Source organism: Larus michahellis, chromosome 18 (genome assembly GCF_964199755.1).
Source record: "Larus michahellis chromosome 18, bLarMic1.1, whole genome shotgun sequence".
Lineage (NCBI taxonomy): Eukaryota > Metazoa > Chordata > Aves > Charadriiformes > Laridae > Larus > Larus michahellis.
Genome location: NC_133913.1, coordinates 3,878,419 through 3,896,766, shown reverse-complemented (window position 1 = coordinate 3,896,766; position 18,348 = coordinate 3,878,419). Strand labels below are relative to the sequence as shown.

Here is an 18,348-nt window from a genome sequence, read left to right as displayed (position 1 = left end):
ATAACAATACTGGTTTGTGTCCGGCTCTCAGAAACCCCCGTGTCCTGTTGATTAGTTTAATACTGATGATACCGACAAATGCATTAACCACCGGCGGCCACGGAGGATAAGAGGGCCGGGGAGGGAGGGCCCCCGACGATGACATTTTTAATGTTATTAAGTGCTCGCTTTTATCAAGGTCAGAAGACAAGATGGGTCGGAAAGGGCAAACCTCCGAGCGCTCGGCCTGGGGGGAGTTGGGCTGGGTGCTGGGAAGACCCAACCCAGCCCAGGGTTTTAGGGAATGAGCTGTTTTTCCCAGCCCGTGCCAACCCGTCGCATTGGGTGTGGGACCCTCCAAAACAGCATCCATGTCGCATCCCTCCTGCCGAGCCCTTCCCGCAGCCCCCGGCCTGGGTTTCGCCCCAGACGGGCATGCGGGCAGCCCCACGGCAGCAGCCACGGAGCTGCGAATGCCCCCGGGGCTCCTCCAAGAGATCATTTGGCGGCTGGATAAAATTAGATGGATGGAGACAGATTAGCTGAACAGCTGAAGGGAAGAGTCGGGCAGATGGATGGAGACAGTCGATCGAGGAACGAGGACGGGAGCTGGGGTCCCTCCCAGGGCCGGCTCAGCCCACCAGCGCCGTGGCAGGTCTGGGGTGCCTGGTTTTTGGGGGAAAGGAGGAGGACACTTGGCATTTTCAGAGCCCAGGCTGGCTCGCTGCAGGGAAACCGAGTCATGGCAGAGGGTGCCAGGGGTCTCCCAGCAGCAGCCTCTCCACAGAGCTGGGGGTACCCCAAATCCCAGCTCCCAGAGACCCCAAATCCTGGGGGACTGCCTTGTCTTTGGGCTGAGGGAACACGCTGTTCCCACCCCCGGTGCCGATGCTCCGTCATCCCCTTGACGCCGTCCATGCCATGGGGCACGGGTCTGAGCAGGCACCGCGCTCCCGGCATGCGGGGCTGCTTTTGGGGCAATTCCCCTGGTTTTGGAGGGTCCCACACCCAATTAACTTTTGGTCAGCCCGGAGTTGGTCCGGCAGTTGGACTAGACGGTCATTGTAGGTCTCTTCCAACAGGAACAGGCTACGTATTTAATTTAAGAAGGGATCAGCACGGGGGCTCGCAGCAGCCCCAGCCAGGGCTGCTCAGGCTCAGCACCTCCCAGATTTGCAGGATCAAACCTGGCACCAGCTGCCTCCCAAACCCAACCCCAGCCTCCTCCCAGCTGCTCCCGATATCCCTCCAACTGGATGTAACTGGGGCCCAGTTTTCAGCTGTTCAGCATGGGCCACAGGATTAACCCTTTCCATGCCGCGGGATCCGGCCCCCGTGAGAACGGCTCAGAGGCACCACCACGGAGGGGCTGAGGAAGGAGAAGTGGAGCAGGGAAAGGGATGCAGCAGGGCGGAGCACGGGGGTCAGGATCCAGGCCATCTGGACCAGGATTCCCAGTCCCGGGGAGGAAAACACGGAGCTGATGCCATGAGCATGGAGCCCATGCCAGTGAACCCCGCTGGGCTTCGGGTCCTAGGGAAACTGGTGATGCTTTGAAATCACCTGTGGGGGGAAAAACCCCCTCATTTTATAACACACCAAAGGAGAAAGCATCAAGTGCCGCTGCGCATCACACGCGCAGGCGAGTGGGCGCGCACGTGCGCACCCCCTGCACACACCAGTATCGGCACCGGCAGAGCCACAGCATCCCAGGAGTGGCACCGGATCATCCCGCTGGGCACGTGCCACCTTGGCATCCCGCAGGACACCTCCCTCGCTCGGCATCACCCAAAGGACACCCCTCGCCTTTTAGATCCCTAAAAACCCTGACAAAGGGAGGGAAAAGAGCTCATTTCTTTCCGTCCCTGCTGGCTCTGCACGCGGGGAGCCCGCAGTGTGCCCGTGCGTCCCTTCGAAACCGCTTTATCTGCTGAAAATCCCCCCCCCCGCCTCCCGCCTCCTCCCCAGCTCACGCGTTTAAGTGGATTTCCTCTCCCTGTGGTGAACAACGACGAAATAAAGAAAGAAAGAAAGAAATAATCCCGGTTGCCGGGCCCTTTAAATGGATTTCACCATATCCATTTCTTTCACGTTCTTGTGCGTGTGTGTGTGTGTGTGTCTATGTGCACATCCCTGACGTCACGGCAGATTTTGAAGTTGCCCGATGCCGGCCATCTGCTCCTGATTACGGGAGGCCCTGAGCTCCTTAAAATTATACGCAGAAAGGCCGACATCCCCCTCCCGGCCGGAGCCCGGCCGTGGGGAGAGCGGGACAGCGCCGGATCGGGCAGCACATCCCTGCTGGATCCGCTAATCCCTGGTAATCAGAGCAGGGGGAAAAGGGAAAAGGCGAGATCAGGGATCCGCAACGGGCAAGAACTGCCCCGGGAGGAGGTGGCTTTGCTCTGCACCGGCCGACAGCGGTACCTGGTTGCTCCATCCTTTCTGGGAGGTTTGGGGTCGGAGCCCGGGGGGGGGTCAGGGGGGTTTTCCAGCTGGGCTGTGGCTGCAGCTCGGGGGGTCCTGCTCCCACCGGTGCCAAAGCAACAGGAGACAGCTCAAGGAAGGAACACATGGTGATTATACCTTCGGGTAGGGTTTTTGAAGGATTTGGGGGGAATAAAGCTGGCAAGGGGCGTGGGAACCCCCCTGTATCCTCCACTTGCTGCTTTGGGAAAGGCCTGAAGGTATTTTTGGGTGCCTGGAATTGCAAACTGGTGCCTGACTGCCAGGACAAGCAGGACCATGGGATCAAGCTGGCACCAAACAGGCAAATCCACACAGCCTCATGCCCTGTGGACATGTTCGGGGTCCTCCTCACAGACCCCCCCACTCCCAGGACACTGAGCCAGTCCTTTTGCCCCTCTGTGCCTCAGTTTCCCCATGGCAGGAGTGAGATGAGCCTGTGCCTGACTGCCCCATGCCAGTGCCTTTAGAGGATGTCCCTGGGGACCATCACACCAATCCCACCAGGTCCGGCTGCCCAGCGTTGAGATGGGGCACGCAGTCGCCCCCACCCCTATTGCCCACATCCAGGACACGGGATGGCTGAAATCAGGCCCAAAAAGCTGTCTGGTGATTGTGGGGCAATTAGCTATGACGTGATTACAAGCAGCATGCTTAATGAGGTTAAACCACTACCTGGGATTTCCGAGTTCTTAATTACCTACTCTTTAATTGCTGCTCTAAAGTACATTAATATAAATGACTGTCTGGGACAAAAAAAAAAAAAGGCAAGATGCGACCAGTGCGAGCTGGGATGCTGCAGAGATACGGCCCTTTCCCAGGGCTCAGATCGGCTTCCAGACCCGCCAGTCCCCACCAGCAGGGATTGCACCCATCCCAGGGCTAAAAAAATGTATTTTTATTGCCAGAAGTGCTTTGTCGGGGGGGGCAGGTGGGTGGTCGGAGCCCCCTGTGCGGCACCCCCCTGAGCCTGTCTCTGCTCGGCAGCCTCGTGTTTCCGCTGCCTGGTGGACGTGGTGCCGGTGAAGAACGAGGAAGGCGTCGTCATCATGTTCATCCTCAACTTCGAGGACCTGGCACAGCTCGTCGCCAAGAGCGCCAGCCGGAGCCTGCACCAGCGCCTGTCGCAGAGCTTGCGCAGAGGTAGGTGTCAGCGGGGACGGCGGGGACGAGGGCAGCGCAGCATCCTCGGGGACGGCAGGGACAAGGGCAGCGCAGCATCCTCGGGGATGGCGGGGACGAGGGCAGCGCAGCATCCTCGGGGACGGTGGGGACGAGGGCAGCGCAGCATCCTCGGGGACGGCAGGGACAAGGGCAGCGCAGCATCCTCGGGGACGGCGGGGACAAGGGCAGCGCAGCATCCTCGGGGACGGTGGGGACGGCGGGAGGGCCGTGCAGCATCCTGGGGGCTATCCCCATCCCACAGTTCTCTCAGGAGCTCGTGGGGGCTGAAGGATGCACCAGTGGCTGGGCAGGATCCTGCGCTGTGGGGCTGAGCCCCACAGAGTGCCCAGGAGCTGAGGTTTTGCAGCCACAGCTCCGCCGGGTTGGGGACGGATCCGGCCAAACACGAACTGGGTGAAAAAAGGGGTTTTGAGCCAGCTGTGCTCCCCCCGCTGCCCCTGGCACGCAGACCTGCCCGCACACCCCTCCCGAACCCCCAGGGACATGGGGACAGGGTGGGGACAGACCCCCCTGCATGGGATGGTGCATTTTTAAGGTGAGGGCGTCTCGCTGCGAGAGGAGCCATAGAGCCCCTCCGCGCAACCCCCGCCTCACTGCGGCCTTTCCATATTTAATGATGGAACGTTCTTTTCTGCCCCTCCTTTGTGTAGTACCATGTTGGCTGGGGCAGGAGGTGCTGGTGTGGGGCAGGACCCGCTTGTGGGTTCACCGGGGGGTGTCAGGGGGCAGTTGGTGTCACCGACAGCAGGGCTGTGCTATGGGGACATAACCACAGGTGAATGGCACAAGGACGGATGCACTGGGACGGCTCTGGGCCTGCCCTGGGTTTGGGCTGTTCCTCGCTGTCCCAGGCTCGTCCCGAGGTTTTGTGGGGCTTTTGGAGGCAGTGGAAAATTCAAACTCCCTTTTTTGGGAAGGCTGGATCAAAGGGAAGCCGTGGTGAGGCTCTCCAGGGGATGTGGATCCTCAGGGATGCAGATGTCAGACCTGACCACGGGAAGGAGAGCTGGAGCTTCTAAATATCCCCCTGCCATACACTCCTCAGTGCGTCACCCATATTTTAAGCAGGGAAATAATCCTACCTATATCTTCATGCAAAGACTCCCTGGGGACGTGGGTCGCTATAGGGAGGCTTTAGGCAGGGCAGGGCTCAAAGTGTGGGAGCAGCACAATTCTGTCCCCCCATAAGGAAGAATTCTTTTACACTGAGGGTGGTGAGACCCTGGCCCAGGTTGCCCAGAGAGGTGGTGGATGCCCCATCCCTGGAAAAATTCCAGGTGAGGTTGGATGGGGCTTGGAACAACCTGGTCTAGTGGAAGGTGTCCCTGCCCGTGGTTGGACTAAATGGCCTTTAATGGTCCCTTCCGACCCAAACGATGCTATGATTCTATGCTACGGTACATAGGGTGGCACAGCGGGACCAAAGCCAGGGCCAGGGCCAGGGCCACATCGGGGACCAACGGAGACCCTTCACACCGCCCGTCGTATCGGTACGGTGATGTGAGTTTTAATCTATTCACACTCGGTGCATATATACATCCCGGAGCCACTAAGGTGTTTGCGTGCGTGGCAGCGGGTACCAGCGGAGGTGTTGTGTATGGTGATGGGTTTTATATATCCTCAGGCCAGGCATCCGCACACGGGGCTTACGGACACATGCGTGTGAATGTATATATAACCTGTGCACGTGTTCTCATGTCTATGAAGTGACGAGATTCATATTTTTGGTGTATTGCTTTAGTACCAGTTAGCCTCTATGCATGGACTGCGGAGGAAATCCTAATTCCTAAAATTAGGCTGCTTTGCAGCCCCCTCACCTCTCAGTACGTCTCAACATACGATGCATCCGTACCCCATCCCACCCCGAGATGTACCTTGGCCTGCAGAAGGCACCCAAAAGAAAAGGGTACCTGCTGCTTTCCTGCCTGTTGGAGACTGCGCTGCGCATCCCGAGGAGCGTGGCGCGGGTTTCCCACTCCAGCGCCGGGGAGTGCGGAAAGGCCAGAGCTGCTGGCGCCAGCCCAGATCGGTCTCTTGTGCACGGGTTTTCTGACTCAGTCTTTAATTACACGGCCACAGGCGGCTGCGCTGCCGGTCCCTGGCTCACTGGTGTGCAAGGGAAGGCGGCTGCTTTCCTTCTTCCAGCTGAGGGGCTGCTCTGGATGGCAGGGATGGGGCGAGCAGAGGGAGCCCGTGCGGGTGCCCCCATCCGTGGGGGACATTTGCGGGGAGCTGGGCAGGTGGGGAGCCTGCCCGAGCGGCTCGGCGGTGTGTCGGGGCAAATCCTGCCAAAACCAAACAGCTCCTCAACGTGCTGCTTTTTCCCAGCGAGGACGATGCCTTTGCGGATCGCGTGTCGCGTCCCACGTGCCCCGGGATCCCTTCCCTGTGCCATCAAGAGGTACTGCCGCAAGCGGGGTGACAAGACGTAGGGGAAGGCAGCCACAGGAACACCTAATGCTGGATTTAGGCAACTTAACTTTTAACGTAGGGTGAAGCCGAGCTAATCCAAGCCTTGTCACCGCGTAGGGTTTCTCTGCTCAGCTCTTGCGCCGGGGTCTTGGCTCACCAGCCCTGGGTTTTGCCTGGGGAAGGTTTTGGTCCAGTTGGTGAGTACAACTGGTGCTGCTGGGGGTCGGATGAGGCCCAGGGCTGACCCGGGCCCCGAGGCAGCGGGGTGCGAGCCTGGGTGCTCACACTAACCCTGTAGTAGCAGGTGGCCGCCGTCTCCCCCACAAACCAGCTCTAGAAGAGGATGAGCGACTTTGTACTGGGTGTCGTGACCCGGGGCATTGGGTCCCGCTGTGGGCACTGCTGGTTCTTCTCCATGTCTGGCACTTTCCTCTCCTGAACGCCTTTCGCAACCTCTTGCAGCCCCGGCTGCCCTTGCCTCGGCCCCAGGCTCTGTCAAGGTGGTCTCCTGGTTGCCTGTGATGGCGGCAAAGGACCTCCACTCTTTGGCCCAGCACCTCTCACCTAAAATCCAGAACAACTCTATGAACAAAATTGCCAGAACTACTTTTTTTAATGCTTTGCTAACTTACCGTCTCTTTCGCGTGTTTTTTTTCCCCACCAAGTCCCACCAAGGAGATTTAGAGGCTCGATTTCCTCCAGGTCCAAATCCTTTAAGTGGCTTTAACCTCTTTAACCGGCTTAGGGATGCCCTGCACCTTTCCCGTCTTGCATCTGCGGTTGTAGGGGACTCTCCTCCCACCCAGCGGTGCTTTCTGCCAGGTCAGGGTTTCCCTTGAGCACACGGTGATGTGATGGCATGGGAACAGTGAGTGTGTTAGAGGAGGAAGGGCCATGCGGCACCTAGGTCCCCCAAAGCCACCCAAAATTCTCCGTAGCCTCTTCCCCTGCCACCGCCCTGCCCCATCTCGCTCCGGCCATCACGTGCAGCTAGGTTACATCTGTCTCTCTTGTGTTTTGTTTTTCTTTTTAACAAGGTCAAGGTAGGAGGTTGAAGTTTAGTCTCCCGTCCCTGCGGCGACTCACAATCCAGCGGAATTCTCTGCCCACCAGTGAGTTTGATGGAGTAGCCATTGACTATGGAAAGGTAACCGTAGCCTTTGTCTGATATAAGCCCATGCCTCAGGCCAGGTCCCAGCGCTCTTCCTCCGCTCTCCCCATCCCGCTCCCCTTCGGCTGCTGTGGCTCGGGCCGTACCCGGCGGTTGGGGCTCCGGCACTGGGTCAGCGCTGGGTACGGGCCCCAGCGAGGGCTGGCGGTGAGCGGCGGCGCTTTGGTGGCATGGGATAGAGCTAGACGGTGCTGCTCCTTGGGGTCAGCCCGGTGCGGCACGTGCCGTGGCTCGTGGCTAGTGGCGGGAGCGGGAGATGTGCCGAGCTGGTGGGTGCCGCCGCCGAAGCTGGGAGGAAGGTCTCGCTCCATAGTGCAAGTTGTCCAGGGTGGTGGAGCTCAAGGGAGTTGTCCCCACCCCGAGGAGGGGACGTGCTGGTGGCTGCAGGAGGCTGGAGCAGGTCTGGTCGGAGCAGGGAGTGGCAGGGACTTGCAGGCAAACCTCGAGAGGGCACATTTCCCCATGTTCTCCTGGCAGGGGACAGGCGGCTCTGGTTTAGTCCTTCAGCAAAGACTGGGCTTTCCATGATGGAGGGTGATGCTGTCATTGCTGACATGGCGAGATTGGAAAAATGTTGGCGGGACCTCTTTAGAGATTGCTGTTCTCAGTGGCTTCTTGACTCTCAAAAGTGCTCAAGGTACCTCTGGGCAAAGACGTGTTGTTTTCTGAAATGCTGCAGCTTGAGGCAGAGGGCTGTTGGCAGGAGGCTTTTGCTGTGCTAACGCATCCCCAGGCACCAGGCTCTCGCTCTGCTGAGTGTATCCAGACAGCCTGGATAAAGCTGCTTCCCAAAATTACAGATCTCATGAGGTGAAAGGTGCCTGTCTTCTCAGGGGTTGAAGTTGAAGTGTCAAGTTGAAGACTTCTGTAGCGTTATCAGATGCTCTGGGTATGTCGTTCCTACAGACACCAGCGTTCCTAAAGTCTCTGGGTACCCCCGGGCTGAAGCTGCATGGTGCACTGCAATGTTTCAGGTGCACCCGCATGGAAGTTGGGCGTTGAGGACAACCTGATGACCCACCACTTTAGTGGAGCCTGGTCCAAGTCAGGGCAGCCCAGCAGATGCAGGGGCAGCCGGCAGCCATCCCCTCCATGCACCCCAACCTAAAGGATGCTATAAGGCCCTTAGGGATGGTGGGAAGTGCCACAGTGTGCCTTGGGCACGCACGCAAAATCCCAGTCCCTCCCGTGGGTGTGACTGGTACAGGCATAGACCTACAGGTTTCTGCCCTAGAAGGTGGCTGTTTTGTGCACCCCATTGTGCAAGTCATTAAAGGCTGGAAACTCTGTAGGTCTCCAGGAAAAAAAGTTTAGCAATGGCCAAGGGGTGCTGTAGGAGAGGGAGGACGACATATGGCCCAATTTGCAAGCCCAGCAGCTCCTCCAGTGCTTCCTGGTGCAGAGCACATCCCCTCCCATAGACACCAGGACAGGACCCTGGGCACCAGCCCTCGGTGGTGGCCTGAGCTCTTGCAGCGGGTGAGGGAAGGGCAGGTCCAGTGGTGGGACGGAGGGACACCTCGGAAAAGCGCATGGCGAGGCAGGTACTCCAGGCAAGCCTATCCCTAGGGTCTCCTCTTCTCTTCTTGCTCTGGCCTGCTTCCCAGCTACGCAGCATCGCCTTGCAAACTGCCCCGCGGCCGCCCAGCCTCCGGTGGGAGCTCGCAGGAGGTAGGAGCTGCCAAGTGCCCGAGGACTCGGTCGCCCCACCGCAAAGCAGGTCCTGGTCCCGGTTGGAGGTGACCTCAGGAACCGCAGCGCTTCCCGGCCCTCTGTCCCTCCTCTTACCTTCCCCGGCTCCCCCCTTTCCCCTCCCCAGCACGCGAGGACTCCTTCTAATAAAACGCTTTCTCCTGGCTGTCTTAAAGCCTGGTGGTGACTCCCTGATTTTGAGGGACTTGAAGACATCGCCCAAGGAGAACTGTGTGCAGTCAGAGACCGAATCCCTCCTGGAAAAGGAGCGGAGGCCAAGCCTGGAGGCCGACCCCACCCTACAACACTCGTCCCCGAAACAAGAGCCTCCCTTGCTGGGCCCACGAGGGTCGTACTCTGCGTGGGGTTTCTTTCGGTCTCGCCCTGGGGGCAGCTTCCACAGCCTCCGCAGGGTCTCCTCCTTGGACAACTTTGAGGCTGCGAGGTCTGAATTCCAGAGAAAATTCAGGGAAAGGAGGGCAAACTCAGGTAGGGGAAAAACCCTGGAGTTGTTGGTCCTACTGCGGGAGCCACGGTCCTGGGCAATGGCCCCGGCACGTCGCGGGGGGGAGGTCTCTTACTCTGCACTGCTTTTCCCTCTGCAAAGTGGAGATAAGCTGGGGTCTTCTCCCCAGAACCCACTGCTCTCCATGTGATTCCCTGCGTAGGCAGGTCCTGCTCTTTGGGTAGAGCCATCCGTGGTGTTGTGCCTGAGATGTGCGACCGCGTGAAGTTGTGTTTGGCTTCCCCACATGAGGGGCATCATGATGCCGTCCCACCTCCCTGGGAGGGAGGGAAGGGGTCTGCAGGCATGTACAGCGTGAGCTGTGTCCATGTGTTGGAGGTGGACAAGACACCACCCAGGCCACTCTGTAGGGCTGAAGGAAACCTGTCTCCACCATGATGTTCCTGTCCAGACCTCTCGTTCTCATGATGGAGATGATGACAAATAAGATTGAGGTCAGGCAAGAGAAGCCTCAGTAATTGGGGGTGGAGAGAGATCAGTCTGCAGCGTCTGGCTTGAGAAAACAGGGTGGGGGATCACGATCCTCAAATTGTCACAGGTTACAGACCCTCAGGAGGGGACACAACGTAGAGGCAGGGAAGGGGAATGGGCAGGGAGGAGAAGGGTGGCATCAAGATGGCTGGTGCTCACTGGGCGCCTTCACAATGTCCTCGGACACCTCCTGCCATGGGTCCACCTCTTGGGTCAATGTTAGAGTGCAAGGGATAGAAAGGGCAGACAACTGAAAATCTAACCCTGCCCTGCCTGTAGGAGGTAGAGAGGTTGGGACACACTGGTTACGGTGCTTGGGGATGTTCCTGAAGCCCTGGGTGTGGGTCCATGCTCCCTTCCATGACTACACATTGCCATAAGACTGACCATGAGCCGACCACCTCTGGGGCTTCCTCCCTCGTCCTGCACTGGGATAACCCAGAGAGGCAGTTCCCCAGGGAAAACTGCTGGGATCCAGCCCCACTACAGCTCTTCTTCAAGGGAAAGCTCCAGCCTCCCTACTTGGAGCCTGTGGATGGAGGATACATCCAAGTGGGAACATCATCCAGGTCCTGGCTCAGTTTGGTGGCCAAAAACCAAGGCAGAAGCTCAAGGAGCTATGCTGGTCAGGCTGACATGCAAGGGTGGAGGAGACCCACCTCCTCCTTCATCTGTTTTCATGCCAGTTTTGGCATCCCTTCCTGGTGGGTCTCACTGGGGCTGGTCCCCAGCCTACCACAGTCTTCTGGGGTAGCAAAGGGTATTGGGTGCCTCTGTATTTTGGCAGCTGGTCTGAGCCCCCTGAAGGAGCTTTAATGGTGAAAAGATGGGTGATGTGTCTGAAAAGCAGCCCCCTCTTGGGCATCTGGCGTTGGGTATCCCATGTCTGAGCCACCCTGAAGAAGCCAAGCCTTTACAGCCAGGCAGACATTGGTACCTTCTGGTGGCACCTTGTGGTGGTCCCCAGCTCCTGGATGTCCTATGCTGAGGTCGGGGCTCTACGGATTGGCCCTTTCTCACACTGCCCTTCTCAACGCTCCTCTCCATCCTATTTCAGAGGCTTCCCACGTCAAACCCAATCCCCCGAACTCCACCTCGGACTCGGACCTCATGAAGTACCGGACCATCAGCCAGATCCCCCAGTTCACACTCAACTTTGTGGAGTTCAACCTGGAGAAGCACCGCTCGGGCTCCACCACGGAGATCGAGATAATTGCTCCCCACAAGGTGATGGAGCGCACCCAGAACGTCACCGAGAAGGTCACACAGGTACGTGGGCAGTGAGATACCACCAAGGCAGTGGTGGGGTGGTGGTGCTGCCACCAGGGTACAGTCACAGCCGTTCCTGTGGTTTTGGAGGAGAGGAGCCAAGAGGGCAGTGATACCTGGAGTCTCCATCCTAGGAAATGCCAATATCCTTGTGTTTGATTTTTTCTCTTTTCCTCTGAATGGTCGAAATGCTCTTTTTTCCCCTTAAATCAGTGTTTCTGGTAATTTGTGGCCAGGGGAACACCAGCATGGTGTCATGGTGTGATGGTGGCCTTGAAGGGGACACAAGTGTTTGCATGTTTGTACATGCATGTGGCTTTGTTGGTGGGGGAGGCTCTGGCCCTGAGGTGCCCGGCCGGGGACCCCACACCAGGAGCACAAGTGGCCATGCCAAGGGCCACAGGATCCCCTGGGAGACAGCAGGTGGCACTGCACTGTCACCAACACGTGTGACACTGCCCTGTCACTGCGGGGAACGCTTGTGGCAGTGCACTGTCACCGAAAGGGACATGCGTGGCACTGTACCGTAACCACGGAGGACGCACGGACATCAGCGTGTGTGAAAGGTGCTGCTGTATCCTGCAGTCCCGAGTAGGGAGCTCTTGCCACTGGGGAAACTGAGGCACAGGAGAGCCACGATGTACAAAACACTTCTAAGGGCACCTCCCACCGTCGCCAGCAGCAGCCGAGGGCCATTTTAATGAAAATGCAGCCATCTGACCCCAGAAAAGTCTCCGGGCTTGACAGTTTTCTCCTTCAGAGTGGGATGCTCTGTGGGATTTTCCTCCCGTCTCGGTGCCAGCAAACCTTTACCCTCGCAGCCTCCGTGCACGGCAGACAGGCTCCCTGCTCCCCCATGGCATGGAACAGTTTTTAGGCTTGTTGTCCCCTTCGTCCCAGTCCCTCTGATCTGGGGGTGACCACAGTGACCCAGGATCAGCTCCTGAACACCTCAGGGGGATGGCAAGCAGTCGCCATGCCCCGTCCCCATCACAAGAGACACCTGCACACAGGGGACCGCTGCTGCGTGCTGGGGTGATGCTGGCACAGTGGCACCAGCTGCTCGATGCGGGGTCATTAGCTGATTGCGGGGTGACGGGATGGGAGCTGACGGGTGGTGGCTGCAGGGCCCCGCGGTGCAGCCATGCGGCACCCACAAAGGTCGATCTTCCCTTCGCATTACATCTCCAGATGGGATAGGGTGGGATGGGATGGGGTGGCATGGACCTCTCCTCCCTGCCACATCTCCCCGTGGCAGCGGGGGCCCCGGGCGTCCTGCCTGTCCTCACCTCAACATCCCCCACGCCTCCCGCCAAGCCATGGCTCCCCGCTCCTGGCCGCTAAATAATTCACGGGTGAGGCAGAGACAGCGGCCAGACGCCGCTAACGGCATCTAAAAATACCGCTGGCGGGCAAGGAGAGGCAGACACGGGCTGGTCGGGTGGTCGGGCCCCACAATGAGTAGGCAGGCAGGGCAGGACACAAGTGCAATGAATGTGCCGGCCTCAGCCTGCCCAGGCTGGGGCTCCGGGGCACAGCTGGAGGCACATGGGGACACCGTGGGGTCAGTGCCACCAGGCCAGGGTCCTACCTTGTTGGTGGCACCTCTGCCAGTCCCCCCCGAACTGCCCTGTGGGCAGCGGCTGGTGGTGGAGCTGGGCAGGAGGGTGCTGGGGACAGGAATGGGGGGGCTGAGTTGTGCCAGGATACGTGCGAGGAGAGACACTGGGTCAGTGCCTGCCTGCAGCCAGCACCATGGCCCTGATCCTGCCCAGCCCCTTGTGCTTGAGGGTCTCCTGGTGGCTCCGGCGTGGCTGCCCTCCACACCTTGGTGTCCCCCTCCCCATCCCCATCCCCAGCACAGGGCAAAGGAGGCCCCACGGGGCAAAGCAAGGGCCTGGGTTTAGCCAGGGCCGGGGGAGCCTCCCCCCTCCATCGCCCACAGCCCGCACACACCCTGCTCCCTCCTCCCTCCCTCCTCCTCCTCCTCCTCCCTCCCGCAGCTGCCTTGCTCCCTCCCTTGCCGCCCGGCACCCAGCACCCAGCACCCCGCAGCCAGCACCCAGCACCCTGTACCATGAGCCTGCGGCTGCAGCTGAAGCCGGTAAGTGCAGGGAAAGGGGAAGAGGGAAGGGGCACCCAGCGGGATCACCACGGGGGGCACCCGGCACTGCCACCCATGGAGATTCCCGATGCCATCCAGGCCACCCAAGGGTGCCACCGGCAGCCCTCCCCATCCCCAAGGGCAGAGAGGGACAAGGCTGCAGCTGCTCTCTGGCTCTGCGTTGGTTTTGCTGCTCTTTTTGGGGCTGTTTCTTTTCCCTTTTCTGCCTCAAATCTTTGGGGTTGTGGTTTTTTATTAATTCCTGCCTAGAAAACAACAGGGCTTGACTTGCTTTTGCTTCTGCTGCAGGAGCCGGGTGCCAGGAGCGGGGACAAGGGGCAGGGCAGGCATTCCAGCATGGGGAGCAGCATTTGGGGGCCCAACTTCAGGACTGGCCCCACAGAGCTGCTTCTGGCCAGGCAGGACGAGGGGATTCGGCTGCTGAGGGTGGGAGCATTGCTGGTTTTCCCAGACATAAGGTGTAGGACCCCATCTCGGGTCTGCTGGACATGTCTGAGCTTTGGGGCTGAGCATTTTACCAGCATCTCCTTGTCCCCTTCCCCGCTGTCCCCGCGGGAGCTGGTCCCCAAGCCCAGCGCCTGCCTCATTCCCCTCCGCAACGATTGCGTTTGGGTCACTTTTTCCAATCCCTCCCCTCTCCATCCGCCAGCGACGTCGGCAGCTCCCGCTGCCCCATTGGTGCTCTCATCCCCACGGGGGCCCCAGCATTGATTTGGTTTGATTAATCCACACCGGGCTCCCGAATGCCCTTTGCAGCCGCATGTCTCCCACCCGCCCGCCCGAGTGCATGCGTGCTTGCGTGGGCGATGCTGCAGCCCCAGTGCTGCGTCCACCGTGCCGGTCGCTGCCTGGGCGCGCGGGGTTGGGGGCCCCCATGGTGGACACCCGGACTTCAAGAGTCAGCTGCCGCATGGGGCGCCGGGCAAGCTGCAGGCAGGTAGGAGCTGGGGACACCCCCAGGGCGCGGGACCCACCAATGTCTCGGGGCTGTGGGACGTGGGAGCGGCTGCTCGTGGTGGGACAGGGCTGCAGGGCTGGATCTGCTCTGGGTTGCAGCACCAGAAGCCCTTGGGAAGCCCTTGAACCCTTGAACAAGGTGGGTGTCAGTGCAAGAAGGATCAGGCCCTTCTTCCAGATCTGTTACCAGAATCGTGGTGTGCCCATCACCATGGCCTCAGGGCATGTGAGGCATCCTCCCTCCTCTCCTTCGCAGCACGGCACAAAGCATTCTTTTAGCTGGGGGCTCAGCATGGGGAGGGGGCACCAAAGTGCCCCTCGCCCTCCTCTGCAGGTGTCACTGATGGCCAACACCACGGGGACACCCAGGGGACAACAGAGCAGCAGGGTCAGGCAGGGGGGTTCCAGCTGTCCCCAGCTCCAAATAAGCCCCTTCATGCCACCATCTCTCAGCATCCAAAGCGGGACCGACCTAGCCCTCCTGGTCCCCAGCACTTTGCTTTGTGTCCCCAGGGTGGCTTCAGAGCCCACCAGGAGCTGGCGTTGGTCCTGGAAGGGGGAGCTGGGTCGTGTGGGGACTCACTGGTGCCGTGGAAACGTGTCCCCGTGAGGGCAGACAGACCTAGGGACACATAACAATATGGAAGGGTGCCTGCGCGCATGAGATGGTGTTTGCACGTTGTTGGCCACAGGTCACCCCCTCCCTGGGGATGCTTGGATGGGAAACGGGCATTGACCAAGGTCAGGCTTTGCTGTGGGTGGCCCAAGCTGTCCCCTCTGCTTGGAGGACAGCTGTGCCAGAAGGACATCAAGGGGAAGGTCCCTGCTGGGGCTCAGAAAGGCACTGTGCAAGGCTTGTGGGATGCCTAATGTGCCTTCACCTTCAGAGCCACGCCACAGCCGTGGGACTGCACCTCCAGGTTTGCTTTCCCCAGAGCCCCGTGCCAGGGACGCCCAGCAGCTCCTGGGGTGGTGGCACAGAGCTGAGGGCACAAGGAGGCATTGCAGGAGGCACTTTCCTCCCTGCCAGAATGGTAGGGTCTGAAAGGCATAAAGCAGGAAAATGCTTGCCCCAGTGCTCTGGGCATTAGAGATTGACAAGGAGCTGGGCTTGGCATCAGCCATAATGGGCAAATCACCTTGTGGCCTCCTGGACAAGCACACATGAAGGTGACAAAGGTGAAAAGGGTGTAGGAAACCCACTGCATGCTCCTCGCTGCCCTACCAGCACATGGGAGGCCCTTGCCTGGCTCCTGGCCTTATCCAACCTCTCTTTGTGTCCTTCTCACACCTATCTCCCGGCAGGTCCTGTCCCTGGGTGCTGATGTCCTTCCCGAGTACAAGCTGCAGGCACCACGCATCCACCGATGGACCATCCTGCACTACAGTCCCTTCAAGGCTGTGTGGGACTGGCTCATCCTCCTGCTGGTCATCTACACAGCTGTCTTCACCCCTTACTCGGCTGCCTTCCTGCTCAACGAGGAGCAGGTGGAGGAGAAGCACTGGGACTGCAGCTACTCCTGTGACCCACTCAACATCATTGACCTCATTGTGGACATCATGTTCATCGTGGACATTGTCATCAACTTCCGTACCACCTACGTCAACATCAATGACGAGGTGGTGAGCCACCCTGGCAAGATCGCCATCCACTACTTCAAGGGATGGTTCCTCATCGACATGGTTGCCGCCATCCCCTTTGACCTGCTCATCTTCCGCTCCGGATCTGATGAGGTACAGGAGGGGCTTGGAGGTCCACAGGGACAAGAGGGGACTCATGGGTGGACGGGGAGCGATGTATAGGAAAGAAAAAGGGATATGGATCACTTGGTATAAGCAGTGGATGGATAGATCTGCAAGGAGAGGGTGGCTAGTCAGAGGGATGGGCAAGGATGTCATTAGAGATTTTTATTAAGCAGCTGGGACCCGAGATATTATTTAGTAGGGTCAGAACAGCCACACAGACCCCACTGTAAGTGCTAAGAGAGTGTCTAATTGGGAGCTAAGAGCTCATTTTAGGGACTGGACTCACACGCCAGTGAGGCCAAATTTGGGGTTGCATTGCCAGCCAGACTCAAAACGTTGGCAATAGGGTGGCCCCTGTGGTTACTGCACTACCTGGAGGCCCCACCTCGGCTGAGAGCCTGTGGGATGGGGTGGAAGGCAGCTGCTTTGGGAGCATCAGTTGGCAAGGTGAGGAACCATCAGGAAACATGAGGTTGACCTTGGCTCCTCTCACTTTCTCACCTGTAATCCCAGGGCTTGTTCCCTTTATAGTCAGCGGAGGGAAACTGCCCTTTCTGTGGCATGATTCATCTAACCTATTTCAGATGTCACCTCCAGGATGAGGTGATTCACGCTCTAGAAGTGCATTTTTATCCTTCAAAGAGAGCACGGCTAGGCCTTTGGCCAGATTTATCTCCTGCTTGTCCCTGAGGTTTCTCACCTCTGCTTTGCAGACCACCACCCTCATTGGCCTCCTGAAGACCGCGCGGTTGCTGCGCCTGGTCCGCGTGGCCCGCAAGCTGGACCGCTACTCTGAGTATGGAGCAGCCGTGCTCTTCCTGCTCATGTGCACCTTCGCCCTCATCGCCCACTGGCTGGCCTGCATCTGGTATGCCATCGGCAATGTGGAACGGCCCTACATGGAGCACAAGATCGGCTGGCTGGACAACCTGGGTGACCAGATTGGCAAGCGCTACAACGACAGCGACCTCTCCTCTGGCCCATCCATCAAGGATAAATATGTCACTGCCCTCTACTTCACCTTCAGCAGCCTCACCAGCGTGGGGTTTGGCAACGTCTCACCCAACACCAACTCGGAGAAGATCTTCTCCATCTGTGTCATGCTTATTGGCTGTGAGTGTCTGCCCGTGTCCCGCTGTCCCCATCCTTGCCTTGGAGGTTGGAGGGGCTGCTCTGGGGAGAAACAGGGAGACACCCACCAGGTTGTAGAATGTGGGGTTTTACGAGAGCATCTCCCTCTGCCTGTGCCTCTTCTGCACAGACCAGCGGATGGGGAGATAGATAGAAATACAGATTTCAGAAACCCACTGGTTTTGGATCCATGGTAGATAGGGGCTTTGGAAACCTGCTGGTTCCAGGTCTGAGGTTGTTGGACACCCGTCTCCCTGTGTCCTGCTGAGTCCTGCCCTCTCGTTGCAGCTCTGATGTATGCCAGCATCTTCGGCAACGTCTCCGCCATCATCCAACGCCTGTACTCGGGCACGGCCCGCTACCACACACAGATGCTGCGGGTTAAGGAGTTCATCCGCTTCCACCAGATCCCCAACCCCCTGCGCCAGCGCCTGGAGGAGTATTTCCAGCACGCCTGGTCCTACACCAACGGCATCGACATGAATGCGGTGAGTACAGGGCGGGGAGGTCCCATGTCCTCATGGCACCTCATCCTGAATGACCCAGAATCCAGCTCTGGGTTCACCCAAACTTTTCCATCCTTCCAACCAGAGTGGAGAGGAGGCAGGAAAGGACTTGGGAGGCCGGAGGCAGAGTCTGTCTGCCCGTCTGCCTCCTGCATCCCCTTTCTCCTTCTCTCCCTCTGTCCCCCACATCCCTCCACATAGCCATCTTCCAGGGCTATGACGGCATTTCTTGGCTGGAGAGCGGGTTTGGAGCCGGCATGCTGGTGAGGAGCTCAGAGCCCCCATCGGCGCCAAGCACTTTCAGGCCGGTGTCTGTTGGTGTCACAGAGACGCGGAGCCGGTATCGATCCAGCTCCTCTACACACTGCCGGTTGCTAAGCAAAGTGCATCCTGCTCTCAGCGGCAGGGAAAGGAGGGCATTTAAATAAACCTCGATCCATTTTAATTAGAGCCCAGAGAGGCAGCTGTTTGTTAGCAAAGGGGGGATCAATGGCGGAGCCGCGCTGGAGAGGCGCCGTGTCTCCGAGCCCGGCAGGGAGGCTTGTGCCAATGGCAGCGGGACACTGTGGGGGTGAGGAGGGGGCTCAGCCGGGGAGTCCGGGGCTGGGGCCAGGGTGGCAGGACTCAGCTCCCGGCTGCGGGGTCCAGAGCACAAACTTTCTGGCTGTGAGGCAGAGAGAGGAATGAGAACGGACAAGGCAAGGAGAGAGAT

The 18,348-nt window shown here is 59.1% G+C and overlaps 1 protein-coding gene across 2 annotated transcripts in view; it reads left to right on the top strand.

The window, feature by feature from the left end:
- Positions 1–18,348, top strand: part of KCNH6 (potassium voltage-gated channel subfamily H member 6) — a 34,298-nt gene that overhangs the window by 8,479 nt on the left and 7,471 nt on the right. The window contains exons 3-9 of one of the 2 annotated variants that reach the window (XM_074562028.1): positions 3,433–3,588; positions 7,080–7,189; positions 9,082–9,394; positions 10,960–11,171; positions 15,559–15,987; positions 16,713–17,112; positions 17,419–17,618. In XM_074562028.1, coding sequence (XP_074418129.1) covers positions 3,433–3,588; positions 7,080–7,189; positions 9,082–9,394; positions 10,960–11,171; positions 15,559–15,987; positions 16,713–17,112; positions 17,419–17,618 — 1,820 coding nt within the window. The remainder of the gene's footprint in view (positions 1–3,432; positions 3,589–7,079; positions 7,190–9,081; positions 9,395–10,959; positions 11,172–15,558; positions 15,988–16,712; positions 17,113–17,418; positions 17,619–18,348) is intronic. The other variant, XM_074562029.1, reaches the window with a different exon arrangement.